Consider the following 18,892-nt stretch of genomic DNA (forward strand, 5'->3'; position numbering starts at 1 on the left):
TATTCCAGCACTGCCTAACTCAGCTCTGGTCTGATTATCACAAATGGAAAGCCAAGTGCAGTCAAGCTTCATCCTGTTGTAGCTGTGGATGCTGCCTTGTGCTTCCTGTAGACTTCTCCTGCTCCTTCACCAGAGGACAGGCTAACCCTACACACTGTCCCTTCTAGATTAGCCTTGTTGCTCTCTAGACCTGCTCCAGCTGAGCCTCAGCTCATTCCCTGAACATTGTGTTTTCTGGCTTAGCCCCACTGCAGCAAAGCCACCCTCCAGGAACACCATTAACTCAGCTGCAGTCTGTCCTGTGCTTTGCAACCAGCAGTATCCAAACAGGAGCTCTCCTCCCATTTCTGCACAGCACAGCCACGCTCACCTGTGTTCTCCTGCCAGCAGGTTTAAAGGGACCAGTCTCCATCTCACTCAAGGCATTTATGGAATAGCAGACCATGCTGTGAAACAGTTAAGTGCTGATTTTATTCCCAGTGAGAGCAATATGCTCAAATGCATCTCTCCAAAACTGGAGGAAAGAACAAATACCTTGTTAGTATCCATGAAAATTACAAACAATAACATATGACACAGAATACAAGATAAAATGTACATTCAAAAGAGCACTGCTGACTTGAACCCAGCATGAGACTTGGGGCAGCACAACCTAAGAAACCAGATCTGTGGGAGTCCCTAGGCCCAAAGTGACAGCTCAAATCTGCAAGTCCTTGACCAGTGCTCTGGACTGGACAGTAAGCACTCTGTAGCCTGAGATGTTAGAACAGCTTTAAATTAGAGAAAAAGCAGAAGGATTTTATGGCTCTCTTTCAATAATACTGATGGCAGGTCTGAAGCAGCATCAGGGAAGCTACCGATGATTCTTCACGAGGGGAAGGAAATGCCAGGATTTATCCAGCCTAGAACTGCACTTGACTTTGGGTGGTGCAACCTGGCATTTTTAAACACACTTTTGTTTTTTCAGACTAAGAACAGCCCTTTAAGTAATGTTTAGAGAGTTATGCTGAATTCAAACCTGTCTTGAAAGACTTGAATTTACTTAAATGACAGTAGTCTTTCAAAAAGCATGTATTTAATTTTCCACCATCATTAACTGAGGGCCATCATGGGATGGGGAACTGGAAGAGAATGGCACTTCAGTAATAAATCATTGAGCAGCTAAAAAGCAGCAAATGCTTCCAGACTTATACAAGATATTCATGCTGAAAAACTGGGAAGTTAGCTCAGCATGGCTCATGCCAAACACACAACAGTGCCTTATTTCACAGCTGGTCAGACCAGTTTTTAAAATGCAAATTAAAGTCATGCTTTTCACCAAACTTCAGGAGGGGTCACACCTTCACCACTACACAGTCACATTTCACTGGGAAGATATGAGGGCTACCCCTTGGAAACTGCAAGGGAAATTTTAATTGCACTTAAATTAGAGTCTGGCCCAGAAGAGATCATGGATTTTTACTTTTTTTTAATAAAATAAAACTAGAACTTTGTCAGAGATCACCAGTATGTAGGTGTTGTCTAAAAAGCTGCTTGCAGGTGCAGCAGGCTATTTGTTTCATGATAGCTTTTGGAGCAAAACCAAAAGAAAAGAGTAATTTTTCTAGAAATCAGTTTTTTCTTTCTTCTCCACAAATACTTAGGTTTTGTTTGGACTTAAGGGAACTGGAAGAGATTTGGATTTTCATGGGGAATACAGTTCACATTTTCATGTGAGCAGAACATATCATTGACAGAAATGGCTGAACAGTCCCCACCACATCACAGGCCTTCATCACAGGCCTTCATAACATGACTGCACCTCCACTCCTATCAAACACTGATGCACAAATGCTCACACCCAGTGTTTCCAGCAATGTTTCCAGTTTCAGGAAGTTATAAATAAATACATGTAACATGAGTATTAACTCACCAAACGTTACTTAAGCCACTACTCAGCTGACAGACAAACACTTCAGTCTCTAAATTTCTCCACATTTCTGAAAGCTAAAGCTGAAGGTCACAAAGTGGAAGTAGAAAAAGGGTTCATAAATGCACTCTAAACTTCCTGGGATTGGCAGAAGTGGCATGTGAGTACAGACCCAAGAGAATCAATGCCCAGCTCCTCAGGAAGACTCAGGCCCTTGAGGAGGGAGCAGTCCCCAGGCACCATCACTCTGGGTACACAGAGGCGTCCCACACACCCCCCATTTTTCTCTGCTAGGTGCTAATCACAGCTATTGCAGAGTCCTCAGTGCTGCTCTCCTGCTCCAGGCCCAGCCGGCGGATGGACTCGCTGTATTTCTGCCGCCCCAGCTCAACAATGGCTTCCACCTCATCAGCGATGTCCTGGCGGCCACTCTCCTTCAGGGCTCTGATCAGCTTGCTCACACAGTCAGGATCCTCTGAGTTCTGCTGAGCCCACGAGAAAAGCATGTCCAGGATCTGCTTATTGAGGTCCTCTCTGAAGAAAGGAGGAAAGCCAGCAGTAACCAACACGCTCTCCTGAGCAGCAAACCAAAGAGACCTTACCTAAGTGCCAGCCATGGCTGGAGCCTTAAAGAGGCCATCCAGACACACAAAGCACTCACTGGGCCTGCCTCTTTCCTACCCAGCATACAGGAATTGTAGTTCCTGCATGGATGTTTCTCTATAAAATATTTTCCTAACAGAAGTATCAAGTTAAGGCATTCTGCTTTGGAATATAATTTCCTCACAGGAACACTTGTTTGATTATAACAAGTCTAATTCTCTCCTACTGCATTGTCTTTTTGGTCAGACTGCATGTCCCGTGATGTACCACAAGCTCTTTTTGATTAACAATGATATTCACTATTAAAGCCATAGATCATTTCTCTTTGTAAGAGATGGAGTCTGGCCAGGAATCTGATCATAGAACAGAATAGGAATGCAACTCAGCTGAACTACAAAGCTCATCAGGTTTGTTATTTCCCGATTTTGATTTTCAAACAAAAAAAAAAATTTATAATGGCAAGAGAACATAATCAGTATCCCATGATAAAAGGCATTCTTTTCAGAAGAATCATTAGTCAACCCATCTTTAATCCAGTGAAACAATTACAGTGGAAGAACTTTCAACCAGCCAAGCATTGATTTATACTATTACACTGCAGATAGATGGACAGACATATATAATGCATCACTGTTGGTTACTGTGTCCTATTCTCACCTGTTATTGTATCCTATGCGCTCAATCTGCTGGTAGGTCAGGCCCAGGTTGAGGCCGATGCTCTGCCAGTCAGCTCCCACACGCCTAGCAATGCTCAGCAGATTTGCCTGTGTCAGGTAGCCAGTCTCAGCATTGCCCAGGTTCAAGGGAGGGAAGGAGAAGCCATACAGGGGACTGGGGTTCTCATCCCACCGGGGTTTCAGTTGCTATGTCACAAAGAAGAGAGAGAAAGAACATTCTTTCTTTTCATAGAAAAGCGTCCGGCCACTCAGTCTCCACAGTGAAATCTCCTTCCGTCTACTGGGAGAAAGGAAGTACTTGGTGTCACTTCAAGGAGAAAGCCTGGGCTGAAGGGTCAGGCTGCAAGAAGGAAGGAGGACTTACACTGGCAGTGACCAGCAATGCTCACTGCCTCAGGAAAATATCAAATTGTAATGCTCACGGTCATAGCTCACATCAGAAATTTCCTTTCCTGCATTTACAGAGCAGTTTAAAATAAGCCACATCCCTGGAGCATATTTGCCTCAGCAGTAAGAGAGCACTTAGTGCAGGTTTGTAGTTGAGGTTGCATGTGTCAGAAAGGGATGTGAGATCATCACACGTGATCGGAAGGGAAGTATTCAGCCTACCGAGGTATTTATTGTTTTAGGCTTCTCAAATGTCACTTAAAGCAAAAGTTGCATTTCTCACTGTAACCTCCAACCCAGCATTTAAAGCTCGCTGCAGAATACCTGCACTCAATGTCTATGTTCAAATCCAGCATAACAACCTCATCCTATTCCTTTCTTTTCTCCTGCTGCATGAGCTGTGTGACTAAGAAATTTATAAACAAAACAGACACTTCCCTTAATTACAACAAGCTTCCTTGCGTACTACATTCTCATTTATTCAAAGGATCCACCCTCTGTGACTCTCTGACCACCCACCCAACAAGCCTGTGCTTGACAGGCAAGATGAGCAGGAGAGGTGGAGACCACTCCCATCTTTTCATGTTCTTGTTTCAGAAGAGCTTGCTCACAGGGAGTGCAAAATCTCCACCATGACACGGCTGAGCAGCTATTCCATGTGCTCATTCATTGCATGCCTTCTCATAGAGGAAACAAAATCAGCTGAGCAGAAATGCCATGCTCTTACCCCATCTAGATTAATTTTTCTGTAGTAGACAACTTACAGGTAGTTTGATGGGCAGAGTAGCAAGCCAGAGGGAGTCTGGACCTTTTCTCCTCCTGCTGGCATCTTCAGGGATGCTGTCTGGAACTGCTCCTCGGTAGAAAGAGACCTTTGCAAAGAGAAAGATTGCAGTGAGGCTCTGATCCAAGCACAGTAGCACAGCCTACTGGCACCATGTCTTTTCCATTTGGGAAAGAATGAATTCAGCATTCTCATCTATCCTCAGCCCACAAAATGGCCTCTCAATTATGTGTAATTGGGAGGAGCACTGAGGTTCTGCCATAAAGGCTGGACTTTCTGCCAGCACCTCAAGAATTAATGGCAGGAATGTAAGTCAGACAGTTAAGTGATGAGTGATCCTTTGAGATTACACTTCTTGACTGTTCAGAGTTTAGTCAGTGAAATGCAAAGCCAGAGAAAGAGGGTAGGAAAAGAGTCCTGCCCAGCACTCAGAGGTTATTATAATGAGTATTGTAAAAGCAATGGTGAAGGAGGAAACAAGAAGTCAGTGTAGCTGGTTGTTCACCTGGCCTTTTACGGCTTGGTCTTTTCTGTCCACAGGGGAGGTCACATAGATTTCCTTCATGTTCTTCAAGTGAGAGTAAAAAATAAATGAGAGACGTCCATCCACGCAGTCAGGGCGATCTGTGCAGAAAAGCAGGAAGCATTCAACTTGTGGAGAAAAGCGTGCAGAAGAAGATCAGTCATAAAAATAAACCCACCTGGCTATTGCCCTCTGCAGGTTTACAAGAGCATGAGAAGAAATGAAAGTCTGCAAACAGCACTTTCATAAGGAAAAGTAGACAGAAAAGTTATGTGACCAGAGAATGTGACAAGTTCAATGTCCAGGGGCTGGCTGCTGTGAGTAGTGGAGAAGCTGAAGGCAGAGAGGAATGCCATGGAGGAGTACAACCCACAGCAGAAACATGTCTAGGGCCAGAGCAGGACAAGAGGGAGGGAGAGAGGTAGGAGCAGAACAAGCCCAGTACTGCCATACCCATATCAATGCTAATGCCTCGCTCAAAAGCTGCAAAAAATTGCTCTCCCTCAAACATGTCCACCATGTCGGATGGCTCAGGTCCTCGATAGCGGTCCTGCAGCTTCTTCAGCACTGGGTCAACCTGACAAGGACAACAGTGTTTGGTCAGAAGCACATCTGTCCCTCAACCCATGTTGCTATACCCATGATGTTCTTCTCACCTTCAACAGGGAAGACTAATTTACATGAAAAGGATGTAAACAAATGAACAAAGACACATTAAAAAGGCATTTCAGCACTGTCTCTGTCTTTTTAACATGTCTTTTTAATTTCAAAGGCAAGGAGGGATTTACTTGCTACCATATCCCACTCACTATTCAAATACCTTTTCTCTGCAAAAAGCCACATGCTACAACAGCACACAGCTGAGGACACGAGAAAGCTCATTTTGGCTTTGTAGCCTGTGATCACAGTGGCAGTGCAAGAGTTGGGTTAGATTCTTCTATTTGTAACAGTAAACTTCTCTCACTCCATGACCATTTCCAGCAGGATTACAGACACACCCAAACAACCATCTCACACTGAGTGTCATTGATGCCTCATCTGGAGACAGTTTTAGCCCACAACCCAATAGAAAAAATCCTTGCAGATGTTTGTGTCCACAGGTCACTTCAATACAGGAGCACAGGTAAAGAGAAGGAGGAACCGGAGCAGAGAATTATGCAGAGCTGGATATGCAGCCCAATAGTGGCAGTCTGATAAAATAACCCTCAGCTCACCAAGCTGCACTGCCTGCCAATAGACACGTTCTCCACAGCTGCACACTCATGCTCACACTAATCTGAAACAACACTGCTAAGGGCTGATACCCCTAGGAAGAGGCAGCAGAAGAGAATGTGTGAGCACTTCCCATCTCCTTCTTGACAAAATCAGCAAGATTAGCTCACACTCATTGCATTAACTAACCTGATGTTGCATCAAAGCAGACTAAGGGGTGCTCATATGTTCTGTTCCCATGCTTGAACTGAGAACAGCAAGGAACATAAGGAAAATTTTCATTTCTAACCACTCCAGCTGAAAACAAAGCAGTGCTGCTGCCCACACCACTAGCCCATGTCAGACAAGTGATGTATAAACTTTGACTTAAATTAAAGCAACATGTTTTACCTCATGTTTGCTGGATTATAATAGCATGTACATAGCCAGTAACTGTGGTTCAGCTGATTTTAGCAGTCCTGCAAACCTCAGGGTTTGCAGGGGAGGAAATCAGTGCATGGCATTTGCCACTGGATAGAATGAGTTTTTTTCTTTGCCCTGTGAGTCAGTATCACACCACCAACAGTGTGGTGACACTGCTGGTCACTGTTTGGTGCACTGCTGCCTTTGCATCCTACAAAAGGAAGCCTGGGAAGCTCAGGAGCAAGGCAGTGCAACCCAGATCAGACCTTGTGCTTGGGGACACACTGTAGCAGGACTTGCTCGGGATCCCTCTTCCTCTGCAGCGCAATGAAGTTCACCTGGTACAGACGCAGCCGCTCATAGACCTTCTTGGCAATGCCTCCAATGTAGGTCTTGGTGGTGTACCACAGCCAGTACCTGGAGACAAGGAATTTAAAAAAATGAGGGACCCTATCCAGAGAAAGGCGCCAGTGTCACACCCACATGATTGGAAAGAATGACAGGTAGAGACAAAGTGCTACACCGGGCCTGACTTGTAAAAGGAACAGGGAACAGATAGAGTGAATGTCACGGCCTCTGGTCAGAGTGTTGGAAAAGCAAGGCAGATGACCATCCCATCTTTTCCTCAGGACTAATCTTGCACTTACCAGGAGAAGTGAGTGACTTCAAACACTGCATAAAGATGGGTGAATTCCAGCACCACCTCACTGGTGATGTCATTCCAGGTTTGGCCCTTCGGGTCACCATGGAGTACATGCAGCCTTGACCGATCCAAATTCAGCCCTAAAGACACCAAAGATCATGAGATGCTATATGCAGCAGAAACCTTTATTCATGGCTTTACAAACCCAGCCACAGGTTTGGGTGATTTACTTTTTAAAGACACCAAGGAAGGGCTCACAGCCTTCTCTTCAGCAAAGAAAAGCAGCAATAAAAGGACCAGGCTATCCCATATTCTGGCAAAATATGCAGAGCTAAAATGATAGTGTGCTCATTCCCACCAACAGATTCATTAGACAATTCTCATCACTAAAATCTAGAGTTATTAATTAAGTTCTATCTCTTTCTAATGTACATCTCACACACTTTTCAATCCTGATGCACTTCAGGCGTACAAATACCAGGTAGTGTTATAATGAAGGCCATGTATTTCTTTACAAGAAAACCAGGAGAGGTCAAAGAAAATAGGAGTAAGGACACTCAGGGTACTCAGCAGAGGAATCCTTGGCATGACTGAGGCTGTTTTTAGCAGTTGTCAGAGTGGGATGTGGCTCAGCATACAATCATATATTTCTAAATGCAGTGGCTCAGCACCTGATTCATATGCAAGGAAAAGATAAGGCAGACACCTGGAGGCAGCATGTTCATTTCTTGCTTCAAGCTATTCCCAGTCATGAATCAAAGCTCTTTTACAATGCATCTCCTCAGTGGGCAGGAGTGCCTCTCCAATCCACCACAGTTAAAATACACATGTGGTTTGCCAGAGAAATCCTTTTGCCAAGCCCATTCTCCCAGCTTGTCTGCTCTGTGAACCCCAGCCCTGATCTGATGGACCTGAACTACCTTCAGCTCGCACCGCTCTGCACCACCACGCAGTCAGCGGACACACCTTGCTGTTCCTGCAGGAAAAGCAGCAAGCTTTATTAACAACAGCAGAGGGAAATAAAATTCTTTCTTGCCCTTTGTGGTTTTCCAAACATGGCATTTCCCTTTGTCAATTTTGGGAATAAGCTGACCTGTGACCCCGGGTGGAAGAGGCAGCTGAATTCTCACTGGCTTGAGAAAATCCATTGTGGAGTCCTGGGAGAGGTAGAGCAGGGGACTGGCTCTGCACTCTGCATGGGCTGTGATTTCCTCTATCTCTTCTGCAGAGACTGGCAGCACCTGGATGTGCAGACAGCACAGGGAGCAGAGCAGTCAGGCACCAAATTCCCACACTGCTCACTCAGTCCCTCCAGCACCCAGCAGGCAAATGCTGCTCTTGCTGCAGGGCCCATTGAGAAATAAAGCACAGTGAACTTCAGCTGAAGTTTGGCAACCTGTCTGGCTGGGATATACTTAAAGTGTTACAAGAACATCTAGCAGCTCCACAGAACAATTAATTTAAGTGGGTGATTTTAGAATAAGGTCCACATTAGATTCCCCCGCCACCCCCAGTTCTCACTGAGCTGTTCTTTTAGAGTCAGTTTTGCAAGAGAAAAAGAGGCAAAATCTTTTTGTGTTCCCTTCATAGCAGCTATGCAGTGGTCTGCTGAAGATTCCTTTCTCACACAGGACAGCACACAGCAAGGCCCATGTTGCATGGAGGTGAAGAGAGAAGGTGATCTGAGATGGGTCAGCCCATGAAGCAACCACATCTAGACATAAATTATCCTGGGGCAGACATCTCTGCTCGGTTCTGTACTGAACATGAGGAAACAGCTGCACCAGAGCTCACCAAAAAGCATGCATACCTGCAGCTTGACATTACGAGGCTCTTGGGTGACTCCAGGAGGAAAGATCACTTTGATGTTTGGATCCACACTGGAAAAGAGCAATGTCCCCTCTGCTGGCACTTTGCATTCATTTTGGACAAGTCGAGACACAACAAGGAACCAAGAGAAGTGAAGGACACAACAGTGGGCCACACACTTCTGTGACAGAGGACAAAGAAGAAAACATATAGGTATATAACTTAATACAATAAAGGCAGGAAAATGAGCACCAGCAAAGCAGAAGTACTAAACCAGGGATGAAACATGGCAGGATGAAACTCATCAACTCTCTCCATGAGAGAGGAAACCTGGAGCTGAAATCCACTAAATTTTATTGCAGCTGGTCAAAACACAGCTCATGAGATGTTTCAAATAGGTTCCCCCTTGGCTGGGCACAGCCAAAGAGGGGAATAGGAACTAAGTGTGTCACTGGTAATTTCAATCTGCTCACCTTTGATTTTCTCTTCTGCTTCACTCTCGTTTTCAGATCATTCCAGCTCTGCCCACTGAAGGTCCGAACTACCACCTCATGCTGGTGAGGGGTTTGAGGTGAGATAAATGGCATCCAGATCTGCACCTCCTGGCAAAAAAGCATTGCTGTGAGAGACACCAACTGAAAGGATAAAACCAAGGCCAGCTCTGCTCTGTGGCTTCCTATGCAGATGAGGGAGGGCAGAGTATGGCCTGTGTGCAGGGAATCAAAGAACCTGCTCTGCCCTGTGATCTCCAGGGAGGCGACAGGAAATGTCAGGTCTGCTATGGGCTTTAATGGTAGGAAAGGTTCAGCAGCTTCTGAGCAAAAAGGGCAAAGCAACCTTTGCAGTGAGCTGCTGTCATCCATGATGGGGCTGGCAGGTGGTGTGACTACTCCCCAGCTTGAATGCAAACCACACAATCAGACTCTTAGAGAAGGATGCAAACCATTCTCCTTCCAGACTAAGGCCAGATGCTGGACTTATCCTCTGGTAGAGCAGGGGGGTTGTGAGTGAGAAAGGTTATAGCTCAGCTCAATCAGGAGCAGTGGGCAAGGCAAAGGTGCCAGATCAGCACAGTATCACAGAAGCTGGTTGTCTCCTTTCTCTCTGCAGCAGGGCTTCTTTGAGAGAGCATCCTGCAGCTACTGAAAGGCACCAGGGATGGGGGTAACTGTCTCACAGGTCCCAAAAGGCGCTCTCAGAAAACTCTACTGAGCTACTGCAAAGGCAGATTCATCAGGAGGTGACCTGGGGGTACCCTCACCTGCTGGAATTGGATGCCATGAGGCTGCAGCTCCAGGACTCTACTCAGCAGGACATCGTGGTGTCTCAGCTTCACCCACTGCGGATCCGGCGTGAGGGATCGGAAGTGGATCCGCAGAGGAGCAGAGGCAGCCCCCGGAGGAAAGCAGAAACGGATGCCACAGGCCAGGACCACTCTGCAGCCTTCAGAGGTGACAGTAAAGCTTCCAGAAGACATGCATGAATTAATGACATTGTGCAATGACTTCAGCCCTCCAAAAATCGACAGAATAATCTCATACTTGTGTTTTACTGGCCTACTGAGGAATGCTATACATTTCTGCAATACCCACCATGCACCTTGTCTGTAATGTAAGTTCTTAATAACAGAGGCTTACCTGCCCTCTCCTGATGCAAGGAAGAGTCTTTTTAGCCTTCTGGTACTGGATTTATCTGTGGCAATAAGAAGATTTAGGTAGGAGAAGGAGACAGAGGTTACTTAAACCAAGGTAGACAAAGAAAGGCTGAACAGTTTTGGCTTAATCCAAATCTGACAGAAGTCATTAATGGAATCCTGGTCACACTACAGTGGGCCCCAGAACACACTGCAGCAAGAGGATGGCATGTGGCCTCGAGGTCCCAGGACATACTGAAAATGCTAGCTCTCCCCCAGGGAAACTCAGAAGCAGAGGGAATTTGAAAATATTTCAGTTTCCCTCTGCAGCTCTCGGGGCCATGTTTGATTGCCTGGGGACACCCCAGGAATCAGTGCTTGCTCTTGTGAACATGAGCACCACTGGAAAAGCCTGCTCAGATTCCTGCTCATTCCATCACCTTCCTCTTAAGATTAAGAGCTGCTCCTCTGCAGCCTGTGAACATCAGGAAAGCAGGAGGTAACTGCACAGCAGAATGACCCCTTGCTATTCTCTGAGGTTATAGCATGAGCCACCACAGCCTTAGGGCCATGCAGCAAGTCCAGGAACTGGTGCTTACCTCTGCTAAAAAGGCTGGACCTCTTTAGGGACCTCTCCTGATCTGTTTCCTGTCAGTCTCATTTTCACTTCCACTGTAAAACCCTACCAAGAAGCCCGATTCCAGGGACCACTGAGCCCTTCAGACCGGGATAGGCCTCACAAAAACATAACTAATACTGTCTGTATCCTTACAACTTAATAATTATTCCAGAGAAAGAAATGCTGATCTGATTCCCCCCTGCTTGCCTTCTCTAATCCAAACCCATCTACACCATGCTGGGCTGAGTGAGGGAACAGCTGGGCAGAACACACAGCAGCAGAAGCCCTGCAATTACCAGCCTGCGGGGACGGTTCCATTTCTCCCAAGGGATTGCCGCGGACGTGCACGAACGGCAAGGCCTGGATCTCAGCAGGGATGGCACGCAGGCAGTTGTTCTGCAGATCAAGTCTGGACAAGTTGGGCAGGCTGGCAAGAGAGGCAGGGACTGTCACCAGGAGATTGCTGTGCAGATGCAGCCGACGCAGAGACTTCAAATTGGCTGCAGGTTGGAACAAGAAATGACCCCCCATCCGTGCTGTTAATTGAACTGCATATCAGCTCGAACCCTCCCTCTCTCCTCAGCCCATGTAAACACACACATAATGAGGGAAAAGCACAAAAGCTTAACATCCCTTTAGCTCACAAAATAAAGGAGTGCAAGGAATTAGCTGAGAGGCAACGCAGCCTCCTCTGTTCTCTCTTTTCAGCTACAAGACAGCTCTGTAACAGCATCAAAAACAACCTTGGTCACAATGTAATAGAGGACCCAGGAAGGTGGGCAGCCAAAGTCACAGCCCAGTTCTGTGGACTGGTCCACACTGAACAGTGTGATTTCAGGCCCAGATTCTCACCCCATCAAACCTCAGCTCTTCTGCCACCCAAAACCAGCCGGGGCAGATCCTCAGTCATTGTAAATTGTATTGAAATCTCAGCAGTGTCGCTGATTCACAGAAACAGAAAGGGTGGTCCAGAGTTGTTAATGCTCAAAGGCACTGACTGAACCAAGCATGATCTTCTGGATACCCCTTCCATTTGGCTCCAATATAAAATGATTTATGCTAACAACTCTGGAGACAGAGACCAAGGGTGTCAGAGGTTGTACCAAAAGCTTGGCAAGCCCATGTCCTTCTCTTCCCCAGTGAAATACATACCTAGGGAGTCTGGGATGCTCAATAAGCAATTCCCAGAGAGATCCAGCTCTGTGCAGTTGTGCAGATTCCCAACTTCTTCAGGGAGCAATTCCAAAGCATTTTCTGAGAGATTCAGATCCTGCAGCATTGACAGCTCTCCAATGCTCTTAGGTAAGTCCTTCAGCTGATTTTTCATTGCAGAGAAGAAAGTCAGTTTGCTCAGAGAGCCAAAGTCCTCTGGAAGTGTCACCAGGCTGTTGTGGCTCACCATGAGCACACGGAGGCTGGGGAGGTGGAGAATGCAGCTTGGCAAGGTGGAGAGTCTATTGAAGCTGAGATCCAGGTGGGTGAGACACCTGAGGTTCCCAAAGTCTGGTGGCAAGCTTGTCAGGGAGCCATGCTGATAGGAACCAAACTCATCCCTAGCATGGCCACCTGGGTGGAGGGAAGTGGAAGAAGAGGTCAGTATGCTACCAGGAGAACCTCATGTGAGACTCAGCACAGAGATCCACAAGACTGAGAGTTACTGATAACAATGAGCAGCACAAATCACAAAGTATTTAGAGAGTTTTCTAATCCATGACTCAAGTTTCCTGGTCAGTGAAAAGGATGTAAGAAGTTTCTAGTTCATGACTCAAGTTTCCTGATCAGTGAAAGGGGTGTTAGAAATGTTATGACATCAGGAGATGCCGCAGTGAACCTGTACAGCTCTGCTAAACACATCTGGAGTCAAGGCTCAGAGCGAGCCAGGCCACCCCACACACTTACCACACTTCAGCAGGGTGGCCCATACACCTCCAAGATCCCACTCTCCTTCCCCACTTCTTCCTCACTATCAGTGGCCAACACCACTTTATGGATCAAGGAAGTAGTCCTTGCCCTCAAGGATTTATCCATGCTGCTGAGAAGCAAACAGCCCTGAGGACTGAAATCTGCCCTTGCAAGACTGGAGGGCACACCTGAGGAAAGCGCAGTGAAAATGTGGGAGGGAAAGTAGATAATTCAGTATTTTGTGGGGCAGACAGCACAGAGAGGGAAGAATGAAAGTTCCATATCCCAGCTTGTGACACTCAAATTAGAGAAGGGCTGCACCCCTGGAAAATAACTTTAGCAAACAAAAGGAAACTTCCAAACTTTTCCACTTAATCATTGTTTCATACTGCTTCTCTACTGTTTTCTATTTATATCCATATACAGCAGAGGGCACCAAATTTTTTTTTTTTTTGCTGCATTATGGTACAAAATGAGAACAACCAACAGGAACGTTGCACTTTGTACATAACATTTTACTGAACTGCTTTATTGCACTTCAGGATTCTCAGGGTGTGTGTACATCTCACAAAACAAGACTGATAAAAGGTATTACTGTTATTGCCACCTTACTAAAGGGAGGAAAGACAAATCAAATTATTCACATGAGAAATTTGTGACAGATATAGAAACAAACCCCAGACTTCTCAGTTTTCAGCTGGAATCCTGAATTCTGCCCCCAAACTCCCCCTTTTTGTTCTTATTTATTTTTAAAATTCTACCTCCCAAAGAGCAAATTATTCAGTCTGATACAGAAATTGTACAAATTGTATTGATATCCTACCACAATAAATAAATGAGACAGTCAAATCATGACCTAATATTTATAGCTCTAACAGTTATTACACTTTACCAAATTACCTGTAGGACATAACCTGTGTCCTACTTTAGATAAAATGTTGAACAGCCTCTTCTGGTCTGTCTTGAACTTTGCTAAACCTACAGTCAATGACAGTAAGCAAGGATTAAGCATGGATTGATTAAGACAGAAACATAACAAATACAGCTTATTATACTCTCAAAAATGAAATAGGGGCTGAACATTCACCAAAAGATTCAACAACTTTCAATCCCCCTCTTCTTGCATAACTCCAAAAATGCTCTTCTAGAGAATGGCTACAGAAAATGCTGCAGCATCAACACAACAAGACTCCAAAAACCCAGTCCCCAGGCAGCTGTAAAAAAAAAGGGAGGAAATAAGAGCCCAGAAGGTGCATCTTGTTGAAATCTGCATTTGGCTCTGAGCAAGGTTGAGCCAAAGCTGAGGTAAGGGGCACTGGAACAAAACACTTCCAAGGGCGGTTTGTCCTGCAGATATGGAAAAAAGGATTAACAAAAAATCTGAGCCTAGAAAAGCTGGATGGTGATGGGCCCCAGAATTTACCTTTAAGCACCAGGGATTTCAGGTGCTTCAGATGAGGAAGGCTGCCCAGGGCGGTGTCAAGGAGGCAATCGTTGCTGCTGAGCCGGAGGAACTCAACCTGGACCAGCTCTCCCTGTTGCTCCTCAAACAGCTGGAGGAAACGGCGGCAGCCGTCAGGATAAACATCCAGATTCAATCTGTTGTCAGCAAGGCAGGAGCCAGCCAGGGCAGGAGCCCCCAAAGTCCCCTCCCCACACTCATCCCTGAGCCCCAGCAGCTCTGCCATCTTCTGCATCTCATCCACAGGGTCCAGACATGCTCTGACTTGCCAGGCAGGCAGGCACTGGCAGCACCACAAGGCAGCTGGGACAAGGGGACGAGGAAAGATGGCTCTGAAAAAGAACACAAGTTCACAATGAAGGCTCCTGCCCCAGTCCAGAGTGGCTGGAAACAGTTCATAATCACAGGAAGATGGCAGGAAAGATTACATGCATGTTACTGAAAGCTTTGGAGGCAACAAGCATAGAAATGCAGCATGACAGATGTTACAAAGCCTTCTCCTTCTAGAGAAAACCTCTGGATTTTTCCAGCCAACATCTCAGCAGGGAATGGAGCAATTATGCACCATCAGAATAAAGACCAATATTAACTTTAAAAGACATGAACATAAATGCCTATGCCTAATGCAGATTTCAAGGTGCCTTAGTAGGAAGCTTTACAAATAGAGAAGAAAACTGGGGCAGGGAGGGCTGAGCCAGAAGCAGAGCCCAGAGGTGACTAACAGACTGTGACAGGTCCAATCGAACCTGGTTGTGAAACACAGTGTCAGTGGGATAAAAGCAAGTGGACAAAGGACAGCAGGGAAAACGTGTCAGGGCCAGCGACAGGGTTGGAAAAGGCATATTGGTGGTGCAGGAGCAACACCTCCTGAGCTTGGCAATTAAACTAGCTCATGGTGTGAATATCAGGAGCTCTTTGTAAACCTTGCCATGGATCAAATTGGTAAATAGAAGTTTCCTTTGAGTGATGCAGAATTAGAACAAACTTGGCTCCAAGGTCCAAGGCCAGCAGATCAGAAACAAGATAACGCCCCAGCAACACCCTGAGGAGCAGTGCTTTTCCTGTTAGCCTGTGGGACACAGCAGCACTGATGTTCCCAAGGCACAGTGTGGGGAGGCACCATCCCCTGAAAGGGCAGAAATGTAAAGGCAAGAAAAGGAAGCAGAACCCAGAGACAGCTCGCAAATTGTGCTGCGTCCTTGTTGAACCCGGTTTGTGAAACTGAATGCCAATGGGATAAAAGTGAAACTACTGCTTTAGTATAAAGGTAAGCATTTCTTACAAAGACATGGTGCACAACATGTACACAGCCCCCTTACAGACATGTATGAAAAAAGTCCATCAGCCATAGCTTTGTAAAAGTGTCAGTGGTGAAGGAAACAGAGGGCAGCTCCAGAAGCCACAGAGGCAGCCTCAGGGCCAACAAACACAGGATAAATGTGGTGCCACAGACACTCTGAAACACAGCCCCACACATGGACACACAGCCCGCACAGGGACACACACAGAGCCCTTCACATGGACACACAGCCCCGTACATGGACACACACACAGCCCGGACATGGATACACACACAGCCCTTCACATGGACACACAGCCCCGTACATGGACACACACATCTGCACATGGACAAACACACAGTCCTGCACATGGATACACACAGCCCCACACATGGACACACAGCCCCATACATGGACACACACAACAGCCCTTCACATGGACACGCACAGCCCTTCACATGGACGCACACCGGGCCGGGCTGCCCGCAGCTCCCCGTGCCCCGGCCCCGTCCCCAGGCGCGCTGCCCAGGCCCCGGCAGCAGCCGCAGCCGCGCCCGGTGCCCGGCCGAGCACGGCCCCGCTCGTCTCACCCCTCCGCACCGGCGCCGGGCGCTCGGCAGCCGGGGCTGGCCTGGGCTGGGCTCTGCCCGCCACTTCCTGAAAAGTTCTCGGGAGCTGCGCCGCGGTCGGGGCGGGACGGGACGGGGGAGGTGCCAGAGGCAGCGGGACACGGGCCGGATGGCATGGGTAACAGTATCCAGGCGCCCTGCTGCCACAGCAAGGGCACGAAGGGAGATTTTCCCAACACGGCCACGGCCCTGGCACCGCAGCCGGTCCCGGTTCGGCTCCCCTGGGCTCCAAGGAAGCGAGAGGCATGGGCAGCTCCGGGTGTTGTGCCCATTCCATACAAATCCAGGGAGGGAAATGGAGCAGGGGCTGCGAGCCTAAGAGGGCGCAGGGCTGGGGCTGCCCTGAAGGGAGGTTTGTAGCCAGGTGGGGGTCAGCTTCTTCTCCCAAGAAACAAGTGACAGGTCAAGAGGACATGCTCTCCAGCTGATGTTCAGGTTCAGGCTGGACGTCAGGAAGAATTGCTTCACAGAAAGGGTGGTCAGGCATTGGAATGAGATGCCCCGGGAAGTGGTGGAGTCACCGTCTCTGGAAGTGTTTAAGGAAAGACTGGACGTGGCAATCAGTGCCATGGTCTAGTTGACAGGGTGGTGTTTGGTCATAGGTTGGAGTTGATGATCTCAGAAGACTTTCCCAAGTTATTGATTCTGGGACTCTGAATGCAAGCTGCACATGGCCCTGAGGGAAATTTCCTACAGGTAGTAGACAGCAACCACTGACTACTGCTCCAAGCTCTGGCTCAGTTATAACACCCTGAGCCTGGTCGTTTTCTGAGAGCACCTGAGCTACCACAGAAACCCCACCACACTGGGGATCTCTGGGGCACCCCCAGGGCAGCAAGGCAGGGACAGCCACAGCCCATACACAGCCCTGCTGCTGAACCAGCACTCCTGGTTTGTTTGGGTCCAATGGGTTTCAGCACAGTGTTAACTTTTTACTTCCATTCCTTTCCCCAGTGCAGGAAATCAAGTGAACAAGCACAGGTAGTGACTCCCATATCCCATGGCAAGACCTTGCCACAGGATTACCAGCTCCCAGCCTCCCAGCACAGGAGAGCAGCCCTGTCCCTCCTGTGGAGCCTTGCCTCAGTGTGCTGTCCCACAAGTGTGTTCTGTCACCCAGTGTGGAAGAAGCCAATCTACACATGGAGTTGAGGTATTTCACAAATATTTCATTCAGATTGGAAAAGACCTCCAAGGTCATTCAGTCCAACCCACGGCCAATAGACCATGGCACTAAGTACCTACCACATCCAGTCTTTCCTTAAACAGCTCTAGGGAGAGTGACTCCACTTTGCCCTGGGCAGTCCATTCCAATGTCTAAACTCCCTTTCTGTGAAGAAATTCTTCCAAATGTATAAGCTGAACCTTCCCTGACACGGTTTGAGGCTATATCATCTTGTCCTGTGCTAATTGCCTGGGAGAAGAGGCCAACCCCTGCCTTTCTACAGCCTCCTTTCAGGTGGTTGTACAGAGTGCTAAGGTGACCCCTGAGCCTCCTAAACATCCCCAGCTCCATTGCCCTTCTCCAGACACATTCCAGCACCTCAATGTCTGTATTGGAGTGAGGGGCTCAGAACTGGACACAGGGCTTGAGGTGCCAAGTACAGAGGGATGATCACTTCCCTAATCCTGCTGGCCACTCCAAGATCACCAAGTTCCACCACCGACCAAACACCACTGTGACAACTAGAGCAAAGCTAACTGGTATGTCCTGTTGTTCCCAGAACACCTCCAGGGACAATGGTTCCACCACCTCCCGGGGAGCTTTTACCTGACCACCCTTTCCACGAAGAAACGCAACAAGGCCAGACACTGGCTTTCTGGATTCATCACCCATTGCCCATCTCTGCACTGATACAAAATAAACAAATATTTATTTGAGGGCTCTGTGTGTGGATCTGCATCGGGTGCACCTAGTGGCAGAACCCAGCTCATGGGACAAATGGAGGGGACTGTGCTGACCCTACCAGGCCAGGCCAGGGCAGGATTCCAGAGGCGGAGAACAGTATAAAGCTGTGGCAGGGGAGGGTTAGGTTGAAAATCAGGAATAATTTCTCCACAGAAAGAGTGATCAGACATTGGAACAGACTGCGCCGGGCCGGAGGCGCAGTCACTGTTCCTGCAAGCGTCCAAGGAAAGATAGAATGCGGCACTCAGTGCCATGTTCTAGTTGACAGAGTGGTATTAGGTCAGAGGTGTGATGCGATTATCGCAGAGGTGTTTTCCAATGCCCTTCACTCTGTGACCCCGTGATTTGCGGAATCTCCACCATCCCAGCACAAACCCCAAGGCCGCACAACACGCCCAGCATGGGCAGCCTCGGTCCTGCGCATGCGCCACCGGCCGCGCTGGCGGCGGCCGCACCCGCTGCTCGCCATTGGCCTGCGCGCTGCCCGCCGCTCCGGCCCAATGGCAGCG

General features: G+C 47.7%; 1 protein-coding gene across 1 annotated transcript; it reads right to left on the reverse strand.

Moving 5' to 3' along the window:
* Nucleotides 1–491: 491 nt before the first annotated feature.
* PIDD1 (p53-induced death domain protein 1) lies at nt 492–16,491 on the reverse strand. Its single transcript, XM_064713982.1, has 16 exons — nt 16,436–16,491; nt 14,527–14,897; nt 12,354–12,767; nt 11,498–11,701; nt 10,587–10,641; nt 10,211–10,412; nt 9,423–9,551; nt 8,951–9,130; nt 8,234–8,381; nt 7,145–7,280; nt 6,764–6,914; nt 5,337–5,460; nt 4,866–4,984; nt 4,341–4,448; nt 3,170–3,375; nt 492–2,443 (listed from the first exon to the last, which is right to left on the reverse strand). The coding sequence occupies exons 2-16, from the start codon at nt 14,798–14,800 to the stop codon at nt 2,200–2,202; spliced, it is 2,694 nt and encodes an 897-aa protein (XP_064570052.1). The 5' UTR covers nt 14,801–14,897; nt 16,436–16,491; the 3' UTR covers nt 492–2,199.
* Between the last annotated feature and the right edge of the window lie 2,401 nt (nt 16,492–18,892).

Source organism: Zonotrichia leucophrys, chromosome 5 (assembly GCF_028769735.1).
Source record: "Zonotrichia leucophrys gambelii isolate GWCS_2022_RI chromosome 5, RI_Zleu_2.0, whole genome shotgun sequence".
NCBI lineage: Eukaryota > Metazoa > Chordata > Aves > Passeriformes > Passerellidae > Zonotrichia > Zonotrichia leucophrys.

Bases quoted from the DNA above. Each gene is read 5' to 3' on its own strand.
- PIDD1 (XM_064713982.1), bottom strand. From the start codon at position 14,800: ATGCAGAAGATGGCAGAGCTGCTGGGGCTCAGGGATGAGTGTGGGGAG. The intron at 10,413-10,586 runs GTAAGCCTCTGT...GTCTTCTGGAAG, and splicing joins CTTGCATCAGGAGAGGGCAG to CTTTACTGTCACCTCTGAAG. The intron at 2,444-3,169 runs GTGAGAATAGGA...TCCTTTCTTCAG, and splicing joins CGCATAGGATACAATAACAG to AGAGGACCTCAATAAGCAGA.